This window comes from Corella eumyota, chromosome 3 (genome assembly GCF_963082875.1).
Source record: "Corella eumyota chromosome 3, kaCorEumy4.1, whole genome shotgun sequence".
In the NCBI taxonomy this organism is placed as follows: Eukaryota; Metazoa; Chordata; class Ascidiacea; order Phlebobranchia; family Corellidae; genus Corella; species Corella eumyota.
The window spans coordinates 17,659,040-17,680,495 of record NC_137492.1 but is presented as its reverse complement, the minus strand read 5'-3'; the positions used below and the strand labels follow the sequence as shown (position 1 = coordinate 17,680,495).

Genomic DNA, 21,456 nt, shown 5'->3' with positions numbered 1-21,456 from the left:
CTGTGTAAAGTTTTCAATTTGTAATAATAAACATTTTTATTTAGAATAAAACTTTAAAGTAACAATATGGCTAAAAGTTTAAGTCTTGATGTTATTGGATTATTAATCTTAAAGGAGTTGAAAGGAATCAGAAAAGAGTTGAAAGAGGAATTACAAATGCTTCGATTGGATCTAGATAGCAGGCAAAAATCTTGTTGTGCTAACCATCCCGCAGAGAAACAACAAGGTAGTGAAAAACTTGTTGAAAATTGCGGTAGTCAAACCAATACTATTAATGAAGAACAAGGATTGACAGAACTTTCATCTATTGTTGAAAAGTTTTCTGGTATTCAGGAATACTCAGCTGCAGAACTTCAAAATGTATTGGACTGCATTTTTGTTCCTCAACATTCACAGTCTGAACCTTTAGATATGCATGCAACACAGGATAATAATTTACAGAATGATGCTCAATCTGTATCAAGTGTTAATGATTTTCCAGTAATTGCTGGATATAAAAGTTGTGCATTAACCAGCAACAACTCAAGTCCAACCTTTAGTCAGAATCTAATGCCTATTAAAACTGAAAACATTTCAAACAATGAAAATAAAAACCTTAAATTAAACAAGTTTTCACACACTACAACTAATGCATTTAAAACAAATTTTAATTATTCCCTACCTCCTAATAATAAAAAGAATTGTGTAGCGTCATCATGTTGTAAAACAAAACCCAATGCAAAAAACGTGAAAAAAACAAAACAGATAAAAATTCATACTGCCCGAGGTAAGTCTGAAAAACATTTATGTGTTAACCCCAGGAAAAAATCATTCCAATGTGATATCTGTCTAAAACAGTACTCCAGAAAAAAAAGTCTATCGAATCACCAAAGAAACATACACAAATTACCACTTTTAGTTTGGAGGTCCCCTAAACTCAATGTTAAAATTCCAGTAGTCTCAAAATAGCACAACAAAAAATATACTTTGAATTTCAAACATTCCAAAACAAGAACCTTTTTTTTCACAAACTTTAATACTGATTTTGGTATGTAGATATTGAAATAAAATTTTGTATTTCGTTGTATATTTTGTAAAGAATAATTTATTTTAAATTGATTTAATTTTTTATTATTCAGTTTTTATTTTGTAAAATTGTTTTTTTAGAATAAAAAACTGCACATGATTTTGGAAATGTATTTTAACAAAATAAAAAAAATATACACTAATGTATTTAATAATATGGCTAAAAACCTTGGTTTTTGATTAAATAACAGTTGTTTGCAAAAAATATAAATTAATATATTTAAAAATATTACTAAAACAATATAAGGCAATAAACAATATAGATATATATATAAAAACCAAGTTTTTAAGTTTACACTTTTGTTGGTACATGTAAAATAATTGGTTTTGGTCTAGTTTTGAAAGAAATTTTATTTTTAATTAACGCTTTGATTTCGTATTCTTTTTCATTAGTGTCTGTCTTCTTTTTACCCATCACAGCAAAAGGTTTTTCCAGCTTGTTAACTTTTCCAAACAGTATGTGATGTCCAATTATTAAATAGGGTCTTCCTTTTTTATCAAAATGTAAATCCCCAATCGTGTTTGAACAAAATCCGTTATCGTGTCTTGATTGTAGTTCCCCCTGTAACTCGACTATCGTCCAATCTTCAAGCGTTTCACCTCTATGGATCATTATTTGAACCATCGTGATTCTATTATAACAAAAATATTGTTTAACAATTAGTATTTGGACTTTAATTAATAAGAAAACGGTTTTCGTTCTTGTACATTTACTTACATAAGCTTTGTTATTGTTTTGCACGTGTTTATTTTTCCCGCCATAAAATATTGAGGATAAAAGCTTTTTGTTTACATATAAAAACAGCAGAAACTAAAATCTTCTGAACGAATTATTGTAAAAAAAAGAAGATAAGACATAGAATACCAAATAGTTTAAACATCGGAAAAAATGACGTTTATATAATAAAAGGTGCATAAAAGTAATTTTTTTTTTTTTGGTTTTTCGCACATTGATAAAAGTAAATAATAAATACGATATACAATTAATATTACAACAATGCGACGGGAAAAAATGACAAAATCAATTTAATGATTTAAAACATGCCAAAAGTAATAATGTTTACATAAAGATTTTAAGTATGTTATGGCATATGTTGCTAAGAAATGCTACATGGGCGTAAGGTTTGCAAGTTCCAACAAAACAATCTGCTGGTTAATAGAGCGTGCAAAAACTTAAAAAAGGATGGTATGCTATTTAATTTATTTAGCTCGTAAAGCTGTAAAGTATTGGACTAAATATCATTTCATGTGTTCTCTTAGTGCACTTTGTTAGTTAACTGGACAGCCACATAGTTATACTGTTTTATCAACTTTATTTAACTATAAAAAATCAAACATATCAGCAACTTTAAATAGTACTTATTTTTAAAGTTCACCGGCAGAGTGGTGTACACCACACATGAAGTCGTGGGTTCAATCCCCACTGCTCTCATGCTGTAGCGCCCTTAAGTAAGGCGCTATAAATGGTATAAACTCTTGCTGAGTCAGCACTTAATCAACAGCATAATTGTCGGGCAAATATAATCTATTATATCCCAAACTGGCACAGGCAACTCGGGACTGGGTCGGAGTAACTGATGTTACTCTATGTTTAAGTTGCGCATTCGACTTTCCCACATCAAGGATAAAGATATATATATATAAAAAAAAACGTTACATTTTAAAAAAGATATAATTATAAGAATTTAATGATATTTTATCAATTTTTGTGATGATTGATACATTTACTGCTATCGTTCTTTTTCTTCCTATTCTTATCTATTTCTGGTGGAAGAGAAAACCTTTTGTAAATTATCCTCCAGGTTATGATGGGTTTCCTTTGATTGGTTGCTTACCCTATTTAACTAACTTTCGGGAACGAAAAGTGACATCATGGGGCAAGAAAAACAAGTGGCCGATATTTTATATTAGAGTAGGCCCTTTCCGAGTTGTTATACTTAACTCATATGAAAGTGTTCACGAAGCTTTCGTGACAAACGGAACGTCCTTTTCTGAGCGATTTTTGCCTAAGTTTGTAACTTATAACGAAGATGGATTTCTGTTTATGAATAACAAAAAGGAATGGATGGAACAGCGAAAATTTGCGATTAGCACACTACGAGAGTTTGGAATGGGAAAAAGAAGTATTGAAAGTAAAATCTATAATGAGGCTGGATATCTATGCCAAGATATACTTACAGAATACGAAACTGGGTTTTTCTCTCAACTTAATCTAAGAAAGGCAATCCAAAATTCTATTTCCAATGTTATTAGTCAGCTGGTATTTAACCAAAGATTTGACCGGAAAACTGACCCTGAATTTTTACATAAAATGCAACCTGATTTTAAGCAATTTTCTTCTTTTAAAAATCAAGTAGGTTATATATTTCGAGCCATACCCGTAGTAAAACATCTTTCCTTTGTGAAAAGATGTGACAGAATGATTAATAAAATAGAAAAGGACTTTAATGAATGTGTTGATAATTTAATTAAAACTCATAAAGAAACAATAACTGAAGATGTATCACGGGATTACACTGATGCCTTTTTGAAAAAAATTAAACAAGTTAAAGATAGTGGCGAAATTACTTCATTTACAGAAAAACAACTCATCGGGACATCTCGTGATTTGTTTATAGCTGGATTCGAAACTACATCCAATGCTATTGAGTTTGCTGTATTGTTTTTAGCAAAACACAAAGATGTACAAAATCGTGCCCGGAGCGAAATTGAATCGGTAATTGGATCTAACCTTGTTGAATTAATGACTAAAATTGATGATATGCCATATATGCAAGCTGTAGTGCAGGAAATATTACGAATAAGACCCCCAGTGCCTTATGGAGTGCCACGACAAGCTAAAAACACGGTAAATATTATGGGTTACACTGTCCCTAAAGGAACTTTAGTTCTTACAAACTTATGGGGGGTGAATCATGACTATGACTTGTGGAAAGACCCTGATAGTTTTAAACCAGAGAGGCATATAGACGAAAATGGATGCTTTATAAAAAGCAACAAGATAATCACTTTCTCGGTTGGACCACGTGATTGTATTGGATCAGGTTTAGCAAGAATGGAGTTGTATATTTTTCTGGTGGGTCTACTTCAAAATTTTCGCTTTTCTTTACCCGACAACACAGACCTAAGTGAAGTTAGTTTCGTGATGGAGGTCTTACCACCTGAAGTAGACATTAAATTTGAACCGTTGTAAACATTTGTCAAAAGAATGATTTACATTTCACCATATAATATATATTTTTTTTGTATATATCTTTATCCTTGATGTGGAAAAGTCAAATGCGTGACTTAAACATATAGTAACATCAGTTACTCCGGCCCAGTCTCGAGTTGCCTGTAGCAGTTTGGGATATTATATAGATTATAATTGCCTGATAATTATACTGCTGATTAAGTGCTGGCTCAGCAGAAGTTCATACCGATTATAGTGCCTTACTCAAGGGCGCTACAGCGTAAGAAAAGTGGGGATTGAACCCACGACCTCATGTGTGGTGTAGCAATTGTTCTTACCACTACACCACGCTGCTGGTATTGTATATTGCATAATGATATATTGCATTGTATATTATCTCTTATACATCCCCCCTATATTGCACAGTATATTATGTCTCATATAAAACATTTTTATAGTTATTGTTTTATAACAGAGATATCACACCAGCATACGTGTGTAGTATTCTGTTTCAGAATTTTTATTTTGCTATTGTATTAACTTTTATTGCTCACAATTCATTATGTGTAACAAATATTTTCTATTGTGTTTTTCAAAATCTATAAAAGGTCACTGTATTAAAATAGTTTAATTAGGTATATTCATCATATATATATTTATATAAAACCTATTTATGAAGAAGTTATGCAAAAAATCAGTTTACTTAAAATTTTTATTTCTACGCTTTATGTTATTTGATTTTCAAAATATATTATTCAAAATAGTTTTTATATACTAGTAGTAATTTTTTATTTGTTATTAATATTAAAACAGTGCGTACTTAAGTACAAAATACAAGATAATATTTATATATTTATATTATACATCACGTTTACGAAAATATTTGTAAAATAAACTGCAAAGAATTTAAAAAATAAAATGAAAATGTATTGGAACTATTAAACGTAAAATTTGTGCATAAATTTTGCTTTACATTATAATTATGGAATGGATTAAGAGCAGAAAATATGGTACAGTGATGGATTTGCATAACTTTAATATTACTGTAAAAAGTGTTAAATTAATATCAAAAAATTAATAATGTTAAATAAAGAATTATTTTCAATTACAGTGGTGCCTAAAATTATATAAAAAATATCTACATCATTCTATTATTACAGTGATAAGCTAAGATAAAATTTTATTTACTATAATCTTTGTGTTGTGTATAATCTTCAAAATGTGTATTAAAATTTGATATACTTGTTCTAATTGCTCTAATGTTCTACAAAATGTCAGGCTACTTCCTAAAAAAATTCTATTTTGATTTTAAAATGGGAAAAATGTTGTGTTTTTTAGTTAAGTAATGATAGTGAAGTTTTGCGTGAGCTAGCACTCGGTCTTCTTGATGTTGGTTTAGAAGGTTTGTGTGATAGTTGGCAATGGTAAATCCATTCTTCACTATTGAAAGCAGGCACAGCATGATCTACTATCTGTTTTTACATAAGTTTTTTTTTTGTATATATCTTTATCGTCGATGTGGGAAAGACGAATGTGCGACTTAAACATAAAGTAACATCAGTTACTCCGATCCAGTCTCGAGTTGCCTGTGGCAGTTTGAGATATTATAGATTATATTTGCCCGATTAATTAATGTGCTGATTGCGTGCTGGCTCAACAGAAGTTCATACCGTTTATAGCGCCTTACTCGAGGGCGCTACAGCATGAGATCAGTGGGGATTGAACCCACGACCTCATGTGGGGTGTAGCAAGTGTTTTTACCAATACACCATGCTGCCGGTAAGTAGGTTACTTTTTAAAGAGCATTACAACTTTTTTATCCTTAATGTGGAAAGGTCGTATTTACGACCATAACATAGAGTAACATCAGTTACCCTGACCCAGTCTCAAGTTGCCTTTGGCAGTTTTGGGAAATTATGGAGACTATAATTGCCCGGTAATTATGCTGCTAATTAAGTGCTGGCTCAGCAGAAGTTCATACTATTTATAGCATCTTACCCAACGGTGCTACAGCATGAGAGCAGCGGGGATTTAAATTTTTGTGCAATTTTTTATTAAAGTTTACGTAAATGAAAATTTTGAAACAAAAATAAGCTTACGGTTTTTGATCTTGGTAGGATTTTAACAGTGAAGTTATCTTTGCTTCGTTGTGTTAAACAATTCTTGGTTTGGGAACAACTAGCTTGTACTTCAATCATTTTTAAAGTCTGCAAACAATAAATAAATATTTAAAAAATAAAACACTTAACCAGAGGTATAAATTTTTAATTTTTAAGAAAAAAATAAATGACCCAAGTTACCTTGTTTTCTAAAACGGTTGAAACCTGAAAGTCTGTTCGTAAGATGTACCAAGTCAGTCCATCTACGCAATTTAATACAAGCGTATCATCTTTTGAAGTAACTCCACTGATGATTGCATTTTTCATTTGCTCTTCCTCTGGGACTGATAAAGAGGTTGCTATTAAACTGGCTTTACAGTCCTTTGAATAAGCATCTAGCATAAAAGGACAGGCCTGAAAGTTTAAAAAAATATTTTTAGCGCTTTAAAAATTTTGCAGCTAATTTGAAAAAAAAAAATTATTTTTCTACTTGATCCAAATCCAAAGTTCCGTTAAATCCAATGCTTTTTAACGACTCCATTAACTCTTCCTGGGGATCAACATCATCCTCCTGAGCCTGTAGAAGATGAAGCTTGAGAAATCCTTCCTTCGTCATCTCTTCATCCTCTGTTTCAAAATTATCTAACAAACAATTTTTTTTTATTTTTGCAAAAAATATATATACAACTTTTAAAGCAGAGCATAATTTCTACCATATAATAACAAAAATGTGAGATAGTTTTAGATTATTTTATGTCACCAACACATTCTTAAGATAACAGCTTTTTTTTTCGAACCTAGAACCACTTGCCAAGCATCATCGTCAACCTCTTCTCCACTTGTCATCATTTGATAAAAATTAAATTCATTGCGACTCAATCTTCCGTTACCGTCCAAGTCATTAAGATCAAACACTTGGTGCAGTACATCCCTGTTATTAAAATAGAAAAAAAAAGAAGGTATATAAGTTGTAGTTTGGTAGTTTAGTATAGCGGTCATGGCAGGAAATCTGAATTAAAAGGTTTCGGGTTCGAGCCACGCCAATGCCACTTTATTTGCCACAACCTTTCCCATGTAATATACCAAAAACCCACCTTAAGGTTACAGAAAAAAAATGATATAAGTTTTTTAATGCTTGCTTTGGCCTCTTGAGATTTTAACACGTTGTACTTTATTGTTTAAATACTTACTTGCATGCTTTACTTAGTGCCACTTCACCGCTTAAATTTTTTACCAGTTGAATTTGATCATCTTGATCAAACCCTCTCGGTTTTAATCGACACCCAGTGGTGAATGGAATTAAAGTATATGAACCACTTCTCAAATCACCTCTCCAAAACCAATGCTAAAATGAACAGTGACAATACAATGTAAGTATTATACCATCAGCGTGGTGTAGTGGTAAGAACACTTGCTACACCACACATGAGGTCGTGGGTTCAATCCCACTGAGCTCATGCTGAAGCGCCCTTGAGTAAGATTCTATAAACGGTATGAACTCCTGCTGAGCCAGCACTTAATCAGCAGCATAATTATCAGGCAATTATAATCTATAATATCCTAAACTGCTACAGGCAACTCGAGACTGGATTGGGGTTACTGATGTTACTCTATATTTAAGTTGCGCATTCGACTTTCCCACATCGAGGATAAAGATATAAACAAAAAAAATTATCTTATTTTTGATGTTCATTCTTACATTTGTTTACCTTGTTATCTTTGCTTTCGATAAACGAAACTAATTCGTTTTCCTGTTTGTCATTTTCTCTCATAATAAAAATTCCGACATCGACATTTGAAGAACGATTTTCTTGAACAAAACATAAAAATTCATTAAAGTTCATAAGCCATTAAAAAATTAAGTTATTAAAACATTATTTACCTTCTTGTTCAGCCAACCTATATGGCTTCATCGTGAGCCAAATGTTTGATGCAGTTGGAAGCTCAAGTGAGTATATGTGGCTGGTGATAATGTTTTTGTCGCTTACGTAGAAACAACCTTTGCTGTGAGTGTGTGTCCAACCCTGATTCACAAAACAATCAAAAAAAAAATAATAATAAAACTTACAAGCTCTTCTTTATGGTTTTTTATTAATTGCCATTACCTTTAAAGATCTTGGCTGTTGACTTTTTGGTTTTAGTTCATTTAAAGCATACCCCTTTACTCTAATCGCATCGTCAAGTTTTTGAATTAAAGATTTATCTTTTTTACTTGATGTTGAAGTTGAACTTCGAACTGAGATTTGCGACACAAATCCCGGAGATTCTTCTTCCACTGTACTCCCTTGTATTGAAGATGGCCTTGATCCTTTGAATCAATTTAGGTTTATTTGGTGTTTAAACTAAAGGTTACAAGAACTACATACTTCTTACTGATGGGACAGGCCCTGTTCTGTTTAAATTTTGGGTATTTTCTTCTTGGGTAAGGGCTGTAAGGCGTTGCGTATTCATCTGCTTGCATTGGTTAACTGTAGATAACATCATGCTACAAAACTAAAAAATTTTGGACTGTTAGTTGATAATGTTTACCGGCAGCGTGGTGTAGTGGTAAGAACACTTGCTACACCACACATGAGGTCATGGGTTCAATCCCCACTGCTGTCATGCTGTAGCGCCCTTGAATAAGGCGCTATAAACGGTATGAACTCCTGCTGAGCCAGCACTTAATCAGCAGTATAATTATCGGGCAATTATAATCTATAGTATCCCAAACTGCCACAGGCAACTCGAGACTGGGTCAGAGTAACTGATGTTACTCTATGTTTAAGTCGTGCATTTTACTTTTCCACATCAAGGATAAAGATATATACAAAAAAAATGTTTTAAAGTTTTGTTAAAGCTTTTTTACCTCGTTGTAGTCAAGGCGACCATCCTTATTGGAATCTGCTGCATCCAGGATTTTTTTTACTTCAGATTTTGTCATTTTTTCCCCTTTCTAAAGTATGAAAACAAATATTTTCATTAAAAAAATTGCTTTTGAATAAAGTTTAAGACACAAAATTATATTTTTGCCACATATTTTTTGTAATTTTAACATACTGAAGTTAAAACTTTATACAGTTCGGCTTCTGAAATATATCCATCACCGTTAATGTCAATTTTACGAAATGCTGAGATCAATTGGGACCTTGTCGTTGATTTAATATCTTGCAAAATGTCACAAATCATTTCATATGAAATTGATCCTAAAAAAGGAACAACATGGTTGCAGTAAAATTTATATAAAACAAATTAAGTTACTAGTAAAAACTATATTAAAAAACACAAGTAGATATATTTACAAATTTAATACTCTTGAAAGAGCATTTTTAAAGAATTAAAAATAATTTTAAATTTTGCCAACCTTCTGCAGAACTCCAAATTTTAGCAATTTGAGAAACAGTTGGATTCTTCCCTGCATATTGAAGAACTGAAAATAAATTAAAAATAAACCATAGTCAATGTATAATTTAAAAATTAATGCACAATAATATGCCTTGTATAATATAGACTTTCCATTACCTTGTGTTAGTTGTTGTCTTGTGGTAATATTTTCGTTAGTATTTTTGAGGACGCTGATATAGGCAGCTTTGTATTCCTTAAAATCTGCCGTTTTACTTCGACGGCCATTTGTTGAGGTATATGTTCGGTCAGAACCAAAACTACTTCTCCTACTGCCAGACATCTATAAAAAATCAACAATTTAAAAAACGATAATTGCTTTTAAAAATGCACATATTCAATATTTAGATACTATGAAAATCCTATTTTAATTTTTATATGCGTGTGTTAGGCCATTTTTTGTAATATATATTATCTTTACAGGGCTATAAAATAGTTAATAAATTTTTAAATACCTTTAAAACTAATTAGTTTCTATATAAATACGTTAATGATCTTTTAAAAATGGTATAAACAAAAGAAAGCACGTTTTTTCTTTTGTTTACATATTTACGAAACAATTATCCGTTGTTACGATGCTTACGCTTCGATGATCATAGTTAAACTTCAACAACTTTTTTTATTTAGCCCACCATTTTTAATTTAAATTCATTAATTTTTTGAAATATTTTAAAAATATTTCTTTATTTTAAAAAGAATATTTATAGAAATTTAATTTATTTTGTTATTTTTTTCGAATCGTTGTGAGTTTTTCCATCCGTTGGAAATTGACATTTTGATTAAAATGTCGTTCCTGGTTAATGCTTGGTTACTCAGGCGACGCAAGTAACGCGGTTTGGAATTTTTTTTAAAAGTTGTTTTTAAATATTATTAGTTTAGATTACGTAATATAACTCAAACTAACTATATAATCATGTGCTTATTACAAAATTTAGAATTTTAAACATAGTTAAATTTAATTTAGTTTGTATTTATTTTTATTATAAATATAAGCATATATGTTTTTTTTAGTTTTTGACCTTTAATTTTGAACTAAAATTGTAAAAATGTCTGGAACGGCAAGACACGATCGTGAAATGGTCTTGAAGGCCAAAAAGCAACTAAGTTCAACAACAAATCCAATAGAAAAGTTGAGATTACAATGTTTGTCAAGAGGTTCCAGTGGAATTAAAGGTTTAGGAAGGTATGGCTTTTTAATTGTTACAAAATAAACTAAAATAAAAAAATATTACTTTTTATTATATAAATTTTTAAATTTAGGCGATTAATTAGTTATTATAAATAACTTAAACAATTTTATAATATCTTTGTTTTGATAAACAATCTTTTATTAATTTTTATTATAACTCTAGAATTGTAATAATGGAATTTAATAATTGAATTGTTTATTGAACATTGGAACAAAATAAGCATTGTTTTGGTTGTTTTTTAAACCAAATGTTAAACATTTTAGTCTTTTTGGTTCGCCTTTTTGTTTGAAATCTATTTTCTTTGTTCTCCACTCGTTGTTCATTAGACTTTGTTTTAAAATCAAATTTCAATAATTTCAATTTAAATGCTGGCAATTATTTTATTAGTATGCATTTTTCATTGTAAGCTGAATGTTTTTTTTCATCAAATTATAACTAAGTTTTTTACACACACTTTTAAAGCTTTAATACAATATACACTTAAATGCTTATGCCATTTGTTGTGTTTATAACAATTGCTAATCCAATAAGATTAAATTTCAATTTAAAATAAAATTGTAATCTATTGTAAGAAACAAAAAAAATTTTAAATATATATATATTACTTATAAAAAACTTTGTTAAATGGTGTGAATATAATTAGCTAAATTTTAGTTTTTCATTTATATGTTTTACATTCTTTATTGTTTTTTTACTTTAGCCTTTGTTGCCAACAATTTAAATTTAAGTAATTGAAACTTGATTTTGAGCAATGTTTAAGATCCTGTTGTTTTAAGTTTGTTTGAAATATGACTAAAATGCTTTTGGTGTTGTAATGTTTATTTGTTTTAATAAATATTTAAATTTTATGTTGTAAACTTAAAATAAATACTATTATATTACATGTTTAATATAACTTTTGGCATTGGATTGGGATTTATATATATATAAAACATGAAGTAAATATTTATGTTGAATAATTTATATGTTGTATTTTTATGTATTTTTAAGAGCTAGTACCAAACATAGTGAAACTAAATCTAAGATTTACTATGGTTATATTATTATCAATATAATATAGTTATCGTAAATGGTTATTAATAATTTATATGGTGTTGCTGTTGCTTAAAACATATACATATATAGGTGCCAAAGTGATAGTTAAAACATTAATATTTTTTCACAAAAAGTTTAAAAAAAAAATTTAAAAAAATAAAAAATTTAAATTAAAAAAAAATTTATTTATATTATTTCTTTTTGCCAAATGACCAACTACTAGAAATGTTTCCGGATAATTTTACCAAAAAAATATCTAAAACTGTTTTTGATTGGCACCTATTGGCTGTAAATGTTGTAGCACGCTTGTAGTAATAGTCTGCCCACTAACACTTGCATTTCAAACACTCACGTAGAACATTCAAGATAATGGATGACGATGGGAGTAAGACGATAGATTTTAGAGAATTTAAGAAGGGCCTTAGAGATTACGGTGTAGATATTGAACCTGACGAGGTTCAGGATATGTTTGATGCTTTTGATAAAGATCATTCGGGCACGATTGATTTTGACGAGTTTTTAGTCAACCTGAGAGTAAGTAGAAACCTTGTTTTTTATATGGAAGAATGACTGCAACAATGCTTTTAAGATTAATATAAATATTAAATTAGTTAAAACTATCATTATCTTACTTTATTTTTTAAATGTATTTAATTATTAAAATTGTATTAAATTATTGATGCAAGTAGTTTATTTTTTTATTATTTCAAGTATTAACTTTGCCAACAATAATTTTAATTTTGGTATTAAGCCTCCCCTTAGCAAAGCTCGCAAAAACTTGATCCAGATGGCATTTCGCAAGCTGGATAAAACAGGAGACGGTATAATTACAGTGGAAGATTTAAGAGGTGTCTACAACGCAAAACACCATCCAAAATATCAGAACGGGGAATGGACTGAAGATGACGTGTTCCGGAAGTTTCTGGAAAGCTTTGATACTCCAGGGGAGGCAGATGGACAGGTTTATTAATTTTTATTTTGAACTCTAATAAATTTGAACTTACACTATGTTGGTATGTGTTTGTAAAAAAATAATATATGCTTTGGAAGTTTGGACATAAGCCAATAATTATTTAATGAAATTGGTAATTTTTTTTTTTGTATATATCTTTATCCTCGATGTGGGAAAGTGGAATGTGCGACTTAAACATAGAGTAACATAAGTTACTCCGACCCAGTCTCGAGTTGCCTGTGTCAGTTTGGGATATTATAGATTATAATTCCCGATAATTATGCTGCTGATTAAGTGCTGGCTCAGCAGGAGTTCATACCGTTTATAGCGCCTTACTCAAGGGCGCTACAGCATGAGTAAGGTGCTATAAACGGTATAAACTCCTGCTGAGCCAGCACTTATTCAGCAGTATAACTATTGATAATATAGAACACATGCTTAAAATAACATTATAAAAATCCTGACATGTTATATTCTCTTTTTAATGTGCTTACAGGTGACTTATGATGAATTCTTCAACTATTACGTGGGCGTTAGCGCCTCAATCGACCAAGATGTTTACTTCGATGTAATGATGAGAAAAGCATGGAAACTTTAAAAAATTAAAACTAAAATTTGTTTTAAACGGTGCTTAATATGGTACATTTACCTGAATTTTACTAAATTTTAAGATAGTATTAAATAAATTTTTAGTTTTAGAATATGGTGTAGTTATAATCCAGTCAAAAATAATATATTTTTTTAACAATTTTAAACTTTTTATTGGTGCAGAATCTTTTTAAAATTACTTCTGCTGCTATGCAATTAAAATCTATAAAGCTGACTTATAATCTTTAAGTTTTTAATCAATTTCTTGTTTGTATACTACTTCATCATATAATGTATCCATTTTTTATATAATTTGATATTTTGTAATTATCTTAAATACCTTTTATAATATTGTTTTTTATAAAATTGTGTCTAATAGTCTTATTTGTTTTTTTACCATCAACATTTGATATATAATGTTTTTTTCTATTAGCAAACATTATATAAAAAGTGAAGTATAAACTTTTGTAGTTTATTTTATGGTTGTTTTAAATTTTTGTGAGCGTATTTGTTTTAAATGGTTTTATTTTTTGAATCATTCTCCATGTAAAAAATATTTTGGCAGTATTCTTAATATTTCATATATTTTTACTGTATCATATATTCTTAAACATTGTGTTAGCAATAAATAAAATATTTTGATGATGTTTTCACACATTAATAAATTGTGTAACTAAAAAAATACTCTATTTAATTATTTACATTATTTTTTGATAAAAATAATAAATTCTAGTTTGTTTTAGTAAGATGCCGAAAACGTTACACAACTTAAAACCTTTTGAATAATTAGAGTTAAAACTAAATTAATGTAGGTTAATTTGATTAATCATTAATAAGAGAGGTATTATCTATGCATTAACGTATGCATTAACTAATGCAACGTGTACTTTGGGATAAACATAAAAATTACCAAATTGCTTTTGATTATAACCTCATTTATGTAAGATATTTTATTAAATTTTTTTATTTGTTAATATAGCATTGTAAAATAAAATTATTTGTCTTATTTATAAACGTCTAATTCATAGAAATAACAAATGTTTGTGCCAACGACACATTTTTGTAAATAAATGTCTGCTTCGAGACTAGGATGTGTAAGAGGAAATTCGAGCGGCATGTTCAAAATATCGATTAATGGACGACCTCTAGCCACGTTTTTTGCGAATTTTTGTCGAAAGTAACACAAGTAATCAAAAATTTAAATATAAAAGCAACCAAAAAAGATTTTTCACGATTCGGTAGTAAAGAACCGGCTTAGTTAATGTAAGAAATCTTTAAATAGGGTTGAATTTTAAATTCGCGAAAATTTTTTTCAAAATTCTTCGTAAATTTTATAAATTTATCGTAAAAATGAGCTAACTTCATTTTAATTACCCTTAGATCCGTTTTTAACCTGTATCATTTAAGTTGGTGACTTCAAAGCAAAGCTTAATGAAACAAATGAAACCCTTCGAGGAAAAGAAAAAATTAATAGAATCCTCAAAACTTGAATTTAGTAAAAAATGCAGAAGGATATCCATAAAAAATATGCCTTTTGGCGTGTTAAACCAGGTATAAAATTTATTTTTTATTGTTTTTTTTTGTTATTTTGGTTTGAAAAAATATTTTCTGTTAATTTATAAAAAAAATGTTTTTTTTAGGATATTCTTGAATTATTAAAGCCGTATTTTTACCAACAAATTCACATTGACAAAAACAGTCAATCCTGTAAGTATATATATATATCATTTTTAATTACTACCTTAAAATCCCATTCTACTATATGATTATGTCTATGTACCCCAGTCTGGAAAGTAGGGCAGTTTTCGACGAGATCTTGTACGTGTAAGCATAAAAAATGGCGTGACTGAGCGTGCACGCGTACCAGAATTTTCGATTTTCACTTAATTTGGCTTAAATATGCAATTACAAGACGCCAGTATTACGCGTGCATAAATTTTTTAAAAAGCCAGATGTGCAAAATGGTAATTTCAGGCGTGCATTTTTTTCACCAAAAAAAATCGCGTGCATGCACGCTGCCCTACTTTCTAGGTATGTACCTCCAAAAAGCTACATTTAATATCAATATATATTTTTTTAAATTGTCAATAATGGAATTATTCATTTTTAAATATTTTTCGATTTTTATCTTTTTGTCAAATAATTTTTAAACATTTTTACAGGCAAAGCTGTTTTGCTTGATGGAAATTCAGCTGCACGATGTATTGAGGATTTAAACAAGAGGGTCTATAGGGGTCAGAGGCTCACAGCTTCACTGGCTTCTTGCGATTTCATGCTTTGTGTCACGCAATTACCGATTAGTTTCACCGACGAACAATTTTTAAGTTTAATCACCCCATTCGGCACACCAGAAAGATGCTTTCTAGTGCATAGGTAAATTTAATTTTTTTTTAGGGGGTAAAATTTCACTTATGATGCTTTTGCTAAGCAATTTTGTATATATCTTTATCCTCGATGTGGGAAAGTCGAATGCGCGACTTAAACATAGAGTAATATCAGTTTATCGATCCCAGTCTTGAGTTGCCTGTGGCAGTATGGGATATTATAGATTTTAATTGCCCGATAATTATACTGCTGATTAAGTGCTGGCTCAGCAGGAGTTCACACCGTTTATAGCACCTACTCAATGGTGCTACAGCATGAGAGCAGTGGGGATTGAACCCACCACCTCATGTGTGGTGTAGCAAGTTTTCCTACCACTACACCACGCTACCGGTGTTTATATGTGATGTTTTAGTTTTAAGTATATACTGCTACATAAATTTTAAGGTTTTTTTATTCTTTTTTTTTTTTTGTTTTTTTTTAAGGCTATGTAAATTCTTGTTTATATATAAATTAAACAAATCTTATGCCATTTATTTTTAGTGAAAAAAATGGTTTAAGCAAAGGATATGGCTGTGTAGAATTTACAAGCAAGGAATCCTCAATCAAGGCAAAGAACCAGCTTAATGGATACAAAATTGAAAACAAAACCCTACAAGTACGACATTAATTTAATTTTCCCCATTCTAGGGAATCAATATAGATGCATAAATTATAACAAACACTTTAGTAATGTGGCATTGGGTATAATAATAATTTTAAATTTAAATTTTCGCTTATCCGGAGTTAGTAGGCTATTTTATAATTAATTCTTCGTGTTTAGGTCCATTGGTTGGACTCCATACCATCCACTTATGCAGGATTGTATTCATGCTGTTTATTAGTAGAGGATTTACCTTTAAGGTTTAAAGACACTAGACTTTTGTTTGATTTATTTTCAAGATATGCACCTCCTAAATTTTGCCAGGTATACTAACTGTACAACATCCATGCTTGATGTTGAACCTATATTAATTGTTTAATTTACACTTAAACCATATTATCTATATATATTTTAATTATGAATTTACTATAATAATTGTTTTTTTTGTAGTTAGCAGATTGTGAAACGAATGATTTTGCGATAGTTGAATATAATGACCCAATGGTAGCTGAAGATTCGTGGAATGCCCTTAATAATTATCATATTGGTAATAACCATTAAAAAATATATGATTTACTTTTTACAACAGATTCAATAACCGGCAAAATTTATTATTTTGCATACATACATTTTTTTAGCATATATTACACAACATGGCACATTTTTAAAAGTATGATAACAACATATTTCTAAACTTATAAAAAAAATTCTCACGAATTCCTAAAAAAAAAAAACAATTTACTCCCAAATTTTTTCTAGGAACCTCTTTGATAAAAGTTTCGTTTTGTGTTCCTGGACCTTGCGGATTGGTTGTTTTAAACGCTCTTCGTGCTTCCCGTGACATGAAAAGAGCTAATCCTTCCGGAGGACTTCTTCCGACTCCTATGCACCATAATCTTCACTCTTCTTTACCGCTTTCTAAAAACGGTAAATGTTAAACCGTAACACAAGTGTTTTTTATCATTCATTTGTAATAGTACTATAATAGTTAATTAACATACAAAGTATATACTAATATGGCCACATGGTTTAAGATCATTTATTTTTTATTACCTTTTTTGCAGATATTATGGCAGCAATGTCTCATAATCAAAGTGAAAATTTATTAAACTCTCAAGATCCTGAAGTAAGTAAATTATTTAAACTAATTTACTCTCAAACTCGTAAAGTTTTCATTATTTTTTTTTTTTAATAGGTTCAAAATTTATTAAACCAACTACACACTCGTTTAACGGAAACTGGAGTTTCTAGTGGTGGAAATAGACCTATGACATCACTCATCAACAACCAATCGTATCACCTGCTTTCAGCTGAGGCAAATGGGTTGTGGCTTCAACATCAATTACCAATTAACAACAACCCAGTAATAAACCAATTACAAAATGGTAATAAATTGCAAATTTTTTACAGAAATTTTTTTTTTATATTATTACTTCATAAAAGTAATATTTGTAAAATTCAGGTCGACCCCTTGACCTGCAATATCGGGCAGTGGAGAATTTCACAGGCCACCGGATGTCACTGAGGAGCAGAAGTGGAAGTATCTCATCTTCAGATTCAGGAGCAAAAGTCGAGGATGATGTTTTTGAGCCTACCACAAGAAGAAGAAGAAGCCAAGAGGTGGAAAAAAAAAATTTAATATTCTTACATAATAAGAATGATATATATCATTTTTTTCTATGTTTTTTATCATCGATGTGTAAAGGTTGATCTAACAACTTAAACATAGAGTAACATCAGTTACCCCAACCTATTCTCGACTTGCTTTTGGCAGTTTGAGCTATTACAGATTATAATTGCCCGATAGTTAAGCTACTGATTAAGTGTTGACTCAACAGGAGTTCATACTGTTTATAGAGCCCTTTCTTAAGGGCGCTACAGCGTGAGAGCAGTGGGGATCGAACCAAGGGCCTCATGTGGTATAACTTTTATTAGAAACCTTTCTGATTAACAGATTAAATAGTAAATTATAAAAATTATTTTTTTACCTTCAGGAAAATTTAAAAAATAGTTGCCACGATGACTCGGCAAACTTTCATCTACACAAAGTCGATAACAGAAGTGGTCATAACTTAATGGGTGACACTCGAACAATCATGCAACCTTCCAATTTCCATCTGAACTCTAATGTTGGTCCCCATAACTCACTTCTGTTTCTTAAAGATGAATCTCAGGTACGAGTTGATTTTTTTTAAATATCTGTAAATGTACCAGTATGTTCTTTAAAACACTTTATATATTTTATAAAAATGTTTATTTTTGGTATATACTTTATTGAATTTTTCTTGTTTTTATTTTTTCAGCGAAGTGAAAGTGCTGACTCAGCATATAGTGGTAGCCAAGGAAGTAACTCCTCAGATTATTCCTTTTCCACAAGTGATCGCCACCAAACTACTCAAAGCAACCTCGTTATGACATCACAAGCCAACCAATTGATGACATCACACTCAATGGCAATTGCTGACCAGCGCCAGGTAATGTCTATTTGAAATAAAAAATAAAACAAAATATTTTTTTTTATATTTTATTACATAATTTTGCAGAACGTCCTTGTTGGTGACATTCAGGGAAATAACCCAAGTTTTCATGGCCCACCTGGGGTACAGAGGTACCCACCACCTATTTCAACCCATGATGTTAAACAGGGATTACTAGGGGGCTACCGGGGGTTGAATCAATCCAAAAACGTGGGCAATCAAAATCTAGGTGTAAGTAACACAAAATGGAAAGTTTGTAAAAAAATAATTTGTCGTTTTTTTACCTTGTAAAAAATAATTTTTAGGAGTCTCAAGTTATTAGTTTCGAGATGAACTCAAGTAATTCTTTACCTAGGGGAGGTACATCTGCATTCACTAACATTATCTCACAGAATCAATATCAACAACAACCAAATGTTACTCCAGCTATTAATGGGATACCGAAACCCGATTTTACAAGAAATGGGCCCAAAGGTACATTTTTTTGTCAATTTTCTTTATTTTTGAACAGTTTTCTAATTTTAAAAACCAATAACCTTTTATTTTACATTTATAGCACCTGTATCAATTTGTATAATGAAGAATGGCAACCATAAGTTAATTAATAGTTTTAGCAGTTTAACTGATAGTGAAGGTAAATGGAAAAACTTTTATTTTTACCCAACCCCTTTTCTTCTTTCTAAAAATAATATTTACTTTTATTTCAGCTAATTTTAAACTGAATGGTCACATTACCCCGAAGATAAATCGAACCCAACTAACTTCGGTCACTTCAAATGAACTTGGGGCTGATTCACCCACTCAGCTACAACTTTTGGGGAGTAATCTAATCGAGGGGTTACTTGGAGATAGTCCCCGATCTGCAAGTGGAACTATTACCCCATCTTGTTCAATTAATGCAGGAACCACTGGCAGACTTTTAAGAGCTTTAAATCTTTTTTCACCGACAGATTCTGTGGTAAAAAAAAAAAATTTTATATTTTTGATAAATTTAAATTTATTTTAATTTAAGGAAATCTAAATTTATCAAATTTGGTTTTCAGGGGTCCCCGCAAACCCCTACAACTGGCTTTCGTAGGCCAGGGTTTGGTCATGTGTTGCCCTCTCCTGAACCCAGCCCCGAAGCGGGGGCATATGTGGGTCAACATTCTCAAGGAATTGGAGGTCATTATGCTGATTCATGTTTTGGACTTGCTGGTGATATTTTGGCTCATTTTAACAGAGCACAACTTGCTTCACCAGTTATCCAAAAAAGGAGGAAAAGTAACGAAACATAAGTTCTGTTATCTCCAATACAGGTAACATTTTTTTTGTATTTTGGATATAATAGCCTATTGGAGTTTTATTATGTAGAAATGCAATAGTTGAAAGCCTTTCACAGTTAAAATTGTACTTGGTGTAATATGGTTGCAACTCTTAACTAAAATGTGCCCACAATAATTGACCCACACACCACAAACAGCAGTATTATTTAGTTTGTAGGCCTAAAAATTTGACACTGATCACACATATATATATAGATTGGTCAAGTAATAACTTTTTTCCATTTAATTCTAGGGTTTTCCTTAAAAGTTCACTTGGAAATTATGCACATTCCATTCCATTGCTGCTCTACTTATTTTCTATTTTAATTTCTCTGAATACTTTTCTTGATTTTTTGACAATGTTTTTAATCTTGTTGCTTGGTCAAGACAATGGCAAATGTTGTCATTTAAATTTTTCTTTAAAAGCCCTAAACAGGCACTAAATAATAACTTTTATAATTTGCTTTTATTTTTCGTTATTTTCATCTTGTTTCAAATCGTTCTTGAATTTTTTTTTGTTTTTTATTATTATTATTATTATTGCCCTGCTTTCAGCTCCTATGGTTATAAGCATCTTTTTTCTTAATTTGTCTATTAAAGCTCTGCTTAAAATGGTGTCAACTTTTATTTTATGTGCGCCGCAAAAAAAACTATAAATTCTTTCAAACAAGGAAAAGGGTATTTATTTCCCAAATCAGGTAAGCCCATCTGTGAATTTGTCTTTTTTTATATACTTCGTAGCTGCTTGCTGGTGTACTTGTTTTTATTTTCGTTGCTTATAAAAGTATAAATTGAAGAAATATTAATATAAAGTGAAGCTTATTTTAAATGGCGGTGAGTATATTATTATTATCGATTTGCGTTACAGTTTTTATTTTAGTTCTTTTTTATTTTTTCTCGGGAAAATTTTTTTAACTTTCGGTCATCATTCAACTTTTTGTATTTCTTTTTTTTTCGCTTCTTATTTTTTATTTGTCTTGTTCTGTACCAGGATTTTCTGTTCTAGTTTTCTGCGTTAAATACAAGCTTGTCACAAATTTTACTAATTCATTTGTTACAGAAGATAACCGTTAAAAAACCTTTTTTAGTATAACATTTGAATATAAAGCTCCCAAAATGTACTTGAAAATGTATATAATTATTTCTTATTTCAGGTAAGTTGTATTAGTCCTTTTTTTAATTAAATTTTGAGCTTTCATCTTAACAGTAAACTGTTTAACTTTCTACA

At 30.2% G+C, this 21,456-nt stretch overlaps 6 protein-coding genes across 6 annotated transcripts; 4 read left to right on the top strand and 2 right to left on the bottom strand.

Moving 5' to 3' along the window:
- The first annotated feature begins 50 nt into the window (after positions 1-50).
- Positions 51-992, top strand: LOC145745801 (uncharacterized). Its single transcript, XM_082563963.1, has one exon. The coding sequence runs from the start codon at positions 67-69 to the stop codon at positions 946-948; it is 882 nt and encodes a 293-aa protein (XP_082420089.1). The 5' UTR covers positions 51-66; the 3' UTR covers positions 949-992.
- A 365-nt stretch (positions 993-1,357) lies between these two features.
- LOC145745747 (chromosome transmission fidelity protein 8 homolog) lies at positions 1,358-1,789 on the bottom strand. The gene is made up of 2 exons (XM_082563903.1): positions 1,784-1,789; positions 1,358-1,697 (listed from the first exon to the last, which is right to left on the bottom strand). Exon 2 carries the CDS (start codon positions 1,688-1,690, stop codon positions 1,358-1,360), a length of 333 nt encoding a protein of 110 aa, XP_082420029.1. The 5' UTR covers positions 1,691-1,697; positions 1,784-1,789.
- Positions 1,790-2,648: 859 nt separating this feature from the next.
- On the top strand, positions 2,649-4,781 carry LOC145744940 (cytochrome P450 2U1-like). The gene has a single exon (XM_082562915.1). The coding sequence runs from the start codon at positions 2,777-2,779 to the stop codon at positions 4,256-4,258; it is 1,482 nt and encodes a 493-aa protein (XP_082419041.1). The 5' UTR covers positions 2,649-2,776; the 3' UTR covers positions 4,259-4,781.
- A 391-nt stretch (positions 4,782-5,172) lies between these two features.
- LOC145745439 (EF-hand calcium-binding domain-containing protein 7-like) lies at positions 5,173-10,307 on the bottom strand. The gene is made up of 15 exons (XM_082563518.1): positions 10,173-10,307; positions 9,838-10,000; positions 9,680-9,745; positions 9,376-9,521; positions 9,185-9,271; positions 8,703-8,829; positions 8,442-8,644; positions 8,219-8,360; positions 8,046-8,146; positions 7,527-7,681; positions 7,134-7,267; positions 6,827-6,978; positions 6,538-6,750; positions 6,337-6,444; positions 5,173-5,709 (listed from the first exon to the last, which is right to left on the bottom strand). Exons 2-15 carry the CDS (start codon positions 9,998-10,000, stop codon positions 5,572-5,574), a joined length of 1,935 nt encoding a protein of 644 aa, XP_082419644.1. The 5' UTR covers positions 10,173-10,307; the 3' UTR covers positions 5,173-5,571.
- Positions 10,308-10,732: 425 nt separating this feature from the next.
- Positions 10,733-14,034, top strand: LOC145744745 (calcyphosin-like protein). The gene is made up of 4 exons (XM_082562679.1): positions 10,733-10,900; positions 12,299-12,476; positions 12,694-12,903; positions 13,391-14,034. The coding sequence occupies exons 1-4, from the start codon at positions 10,764-10,766 to the stop codon at positions 13,490-13,492; spliced, it is 627 nt and encodes a 208-aa protein (XP_082418805.1). The 5' UTR covers positions 10,733-10,763; the 3' UTR covers positions 13,493-14,034.
- Positions 14,035-14,866: 832 nt separating this feature from the next.
- Positions 14,867-21,220, top strand: LOC145745070 (uncharacterized). The gene is made up of 18 exons (XM_082563059.1): positions 14,867-15,033; positions 15,123-15,189; positions 15,645-15,855; positions 16,348-16,462; positions 16,628-16,771; positions 16,898-16,994; positions 17,207-17,374; positions 17,512-17,573; positions 17,643-17,832; positions 17,910-18,067; positions 18,442-18,621; positions 18,751-18,921; positions 18,991-19,155; positions 19,230-19,398; positions 19,481-19,558; positions 19,632-19,882; positions 19,968-20,222; positions 20,482-21,220. Exons 1-17 carry the CDS (start codon positions 14,914-14,916, stop codon positions 20,199-20,201), a joined length of 2,580 nt encoding a protein of 859 aa, XP_082419185.1. The 5' UTR covers positions 14,867-14,913; the 3' UTR covers positions 20,202-20,222; positions 20,482-21,220.
- The last annotated feature ends 236 nt before the right edge of the window (positions 21,221-21,456 follow it).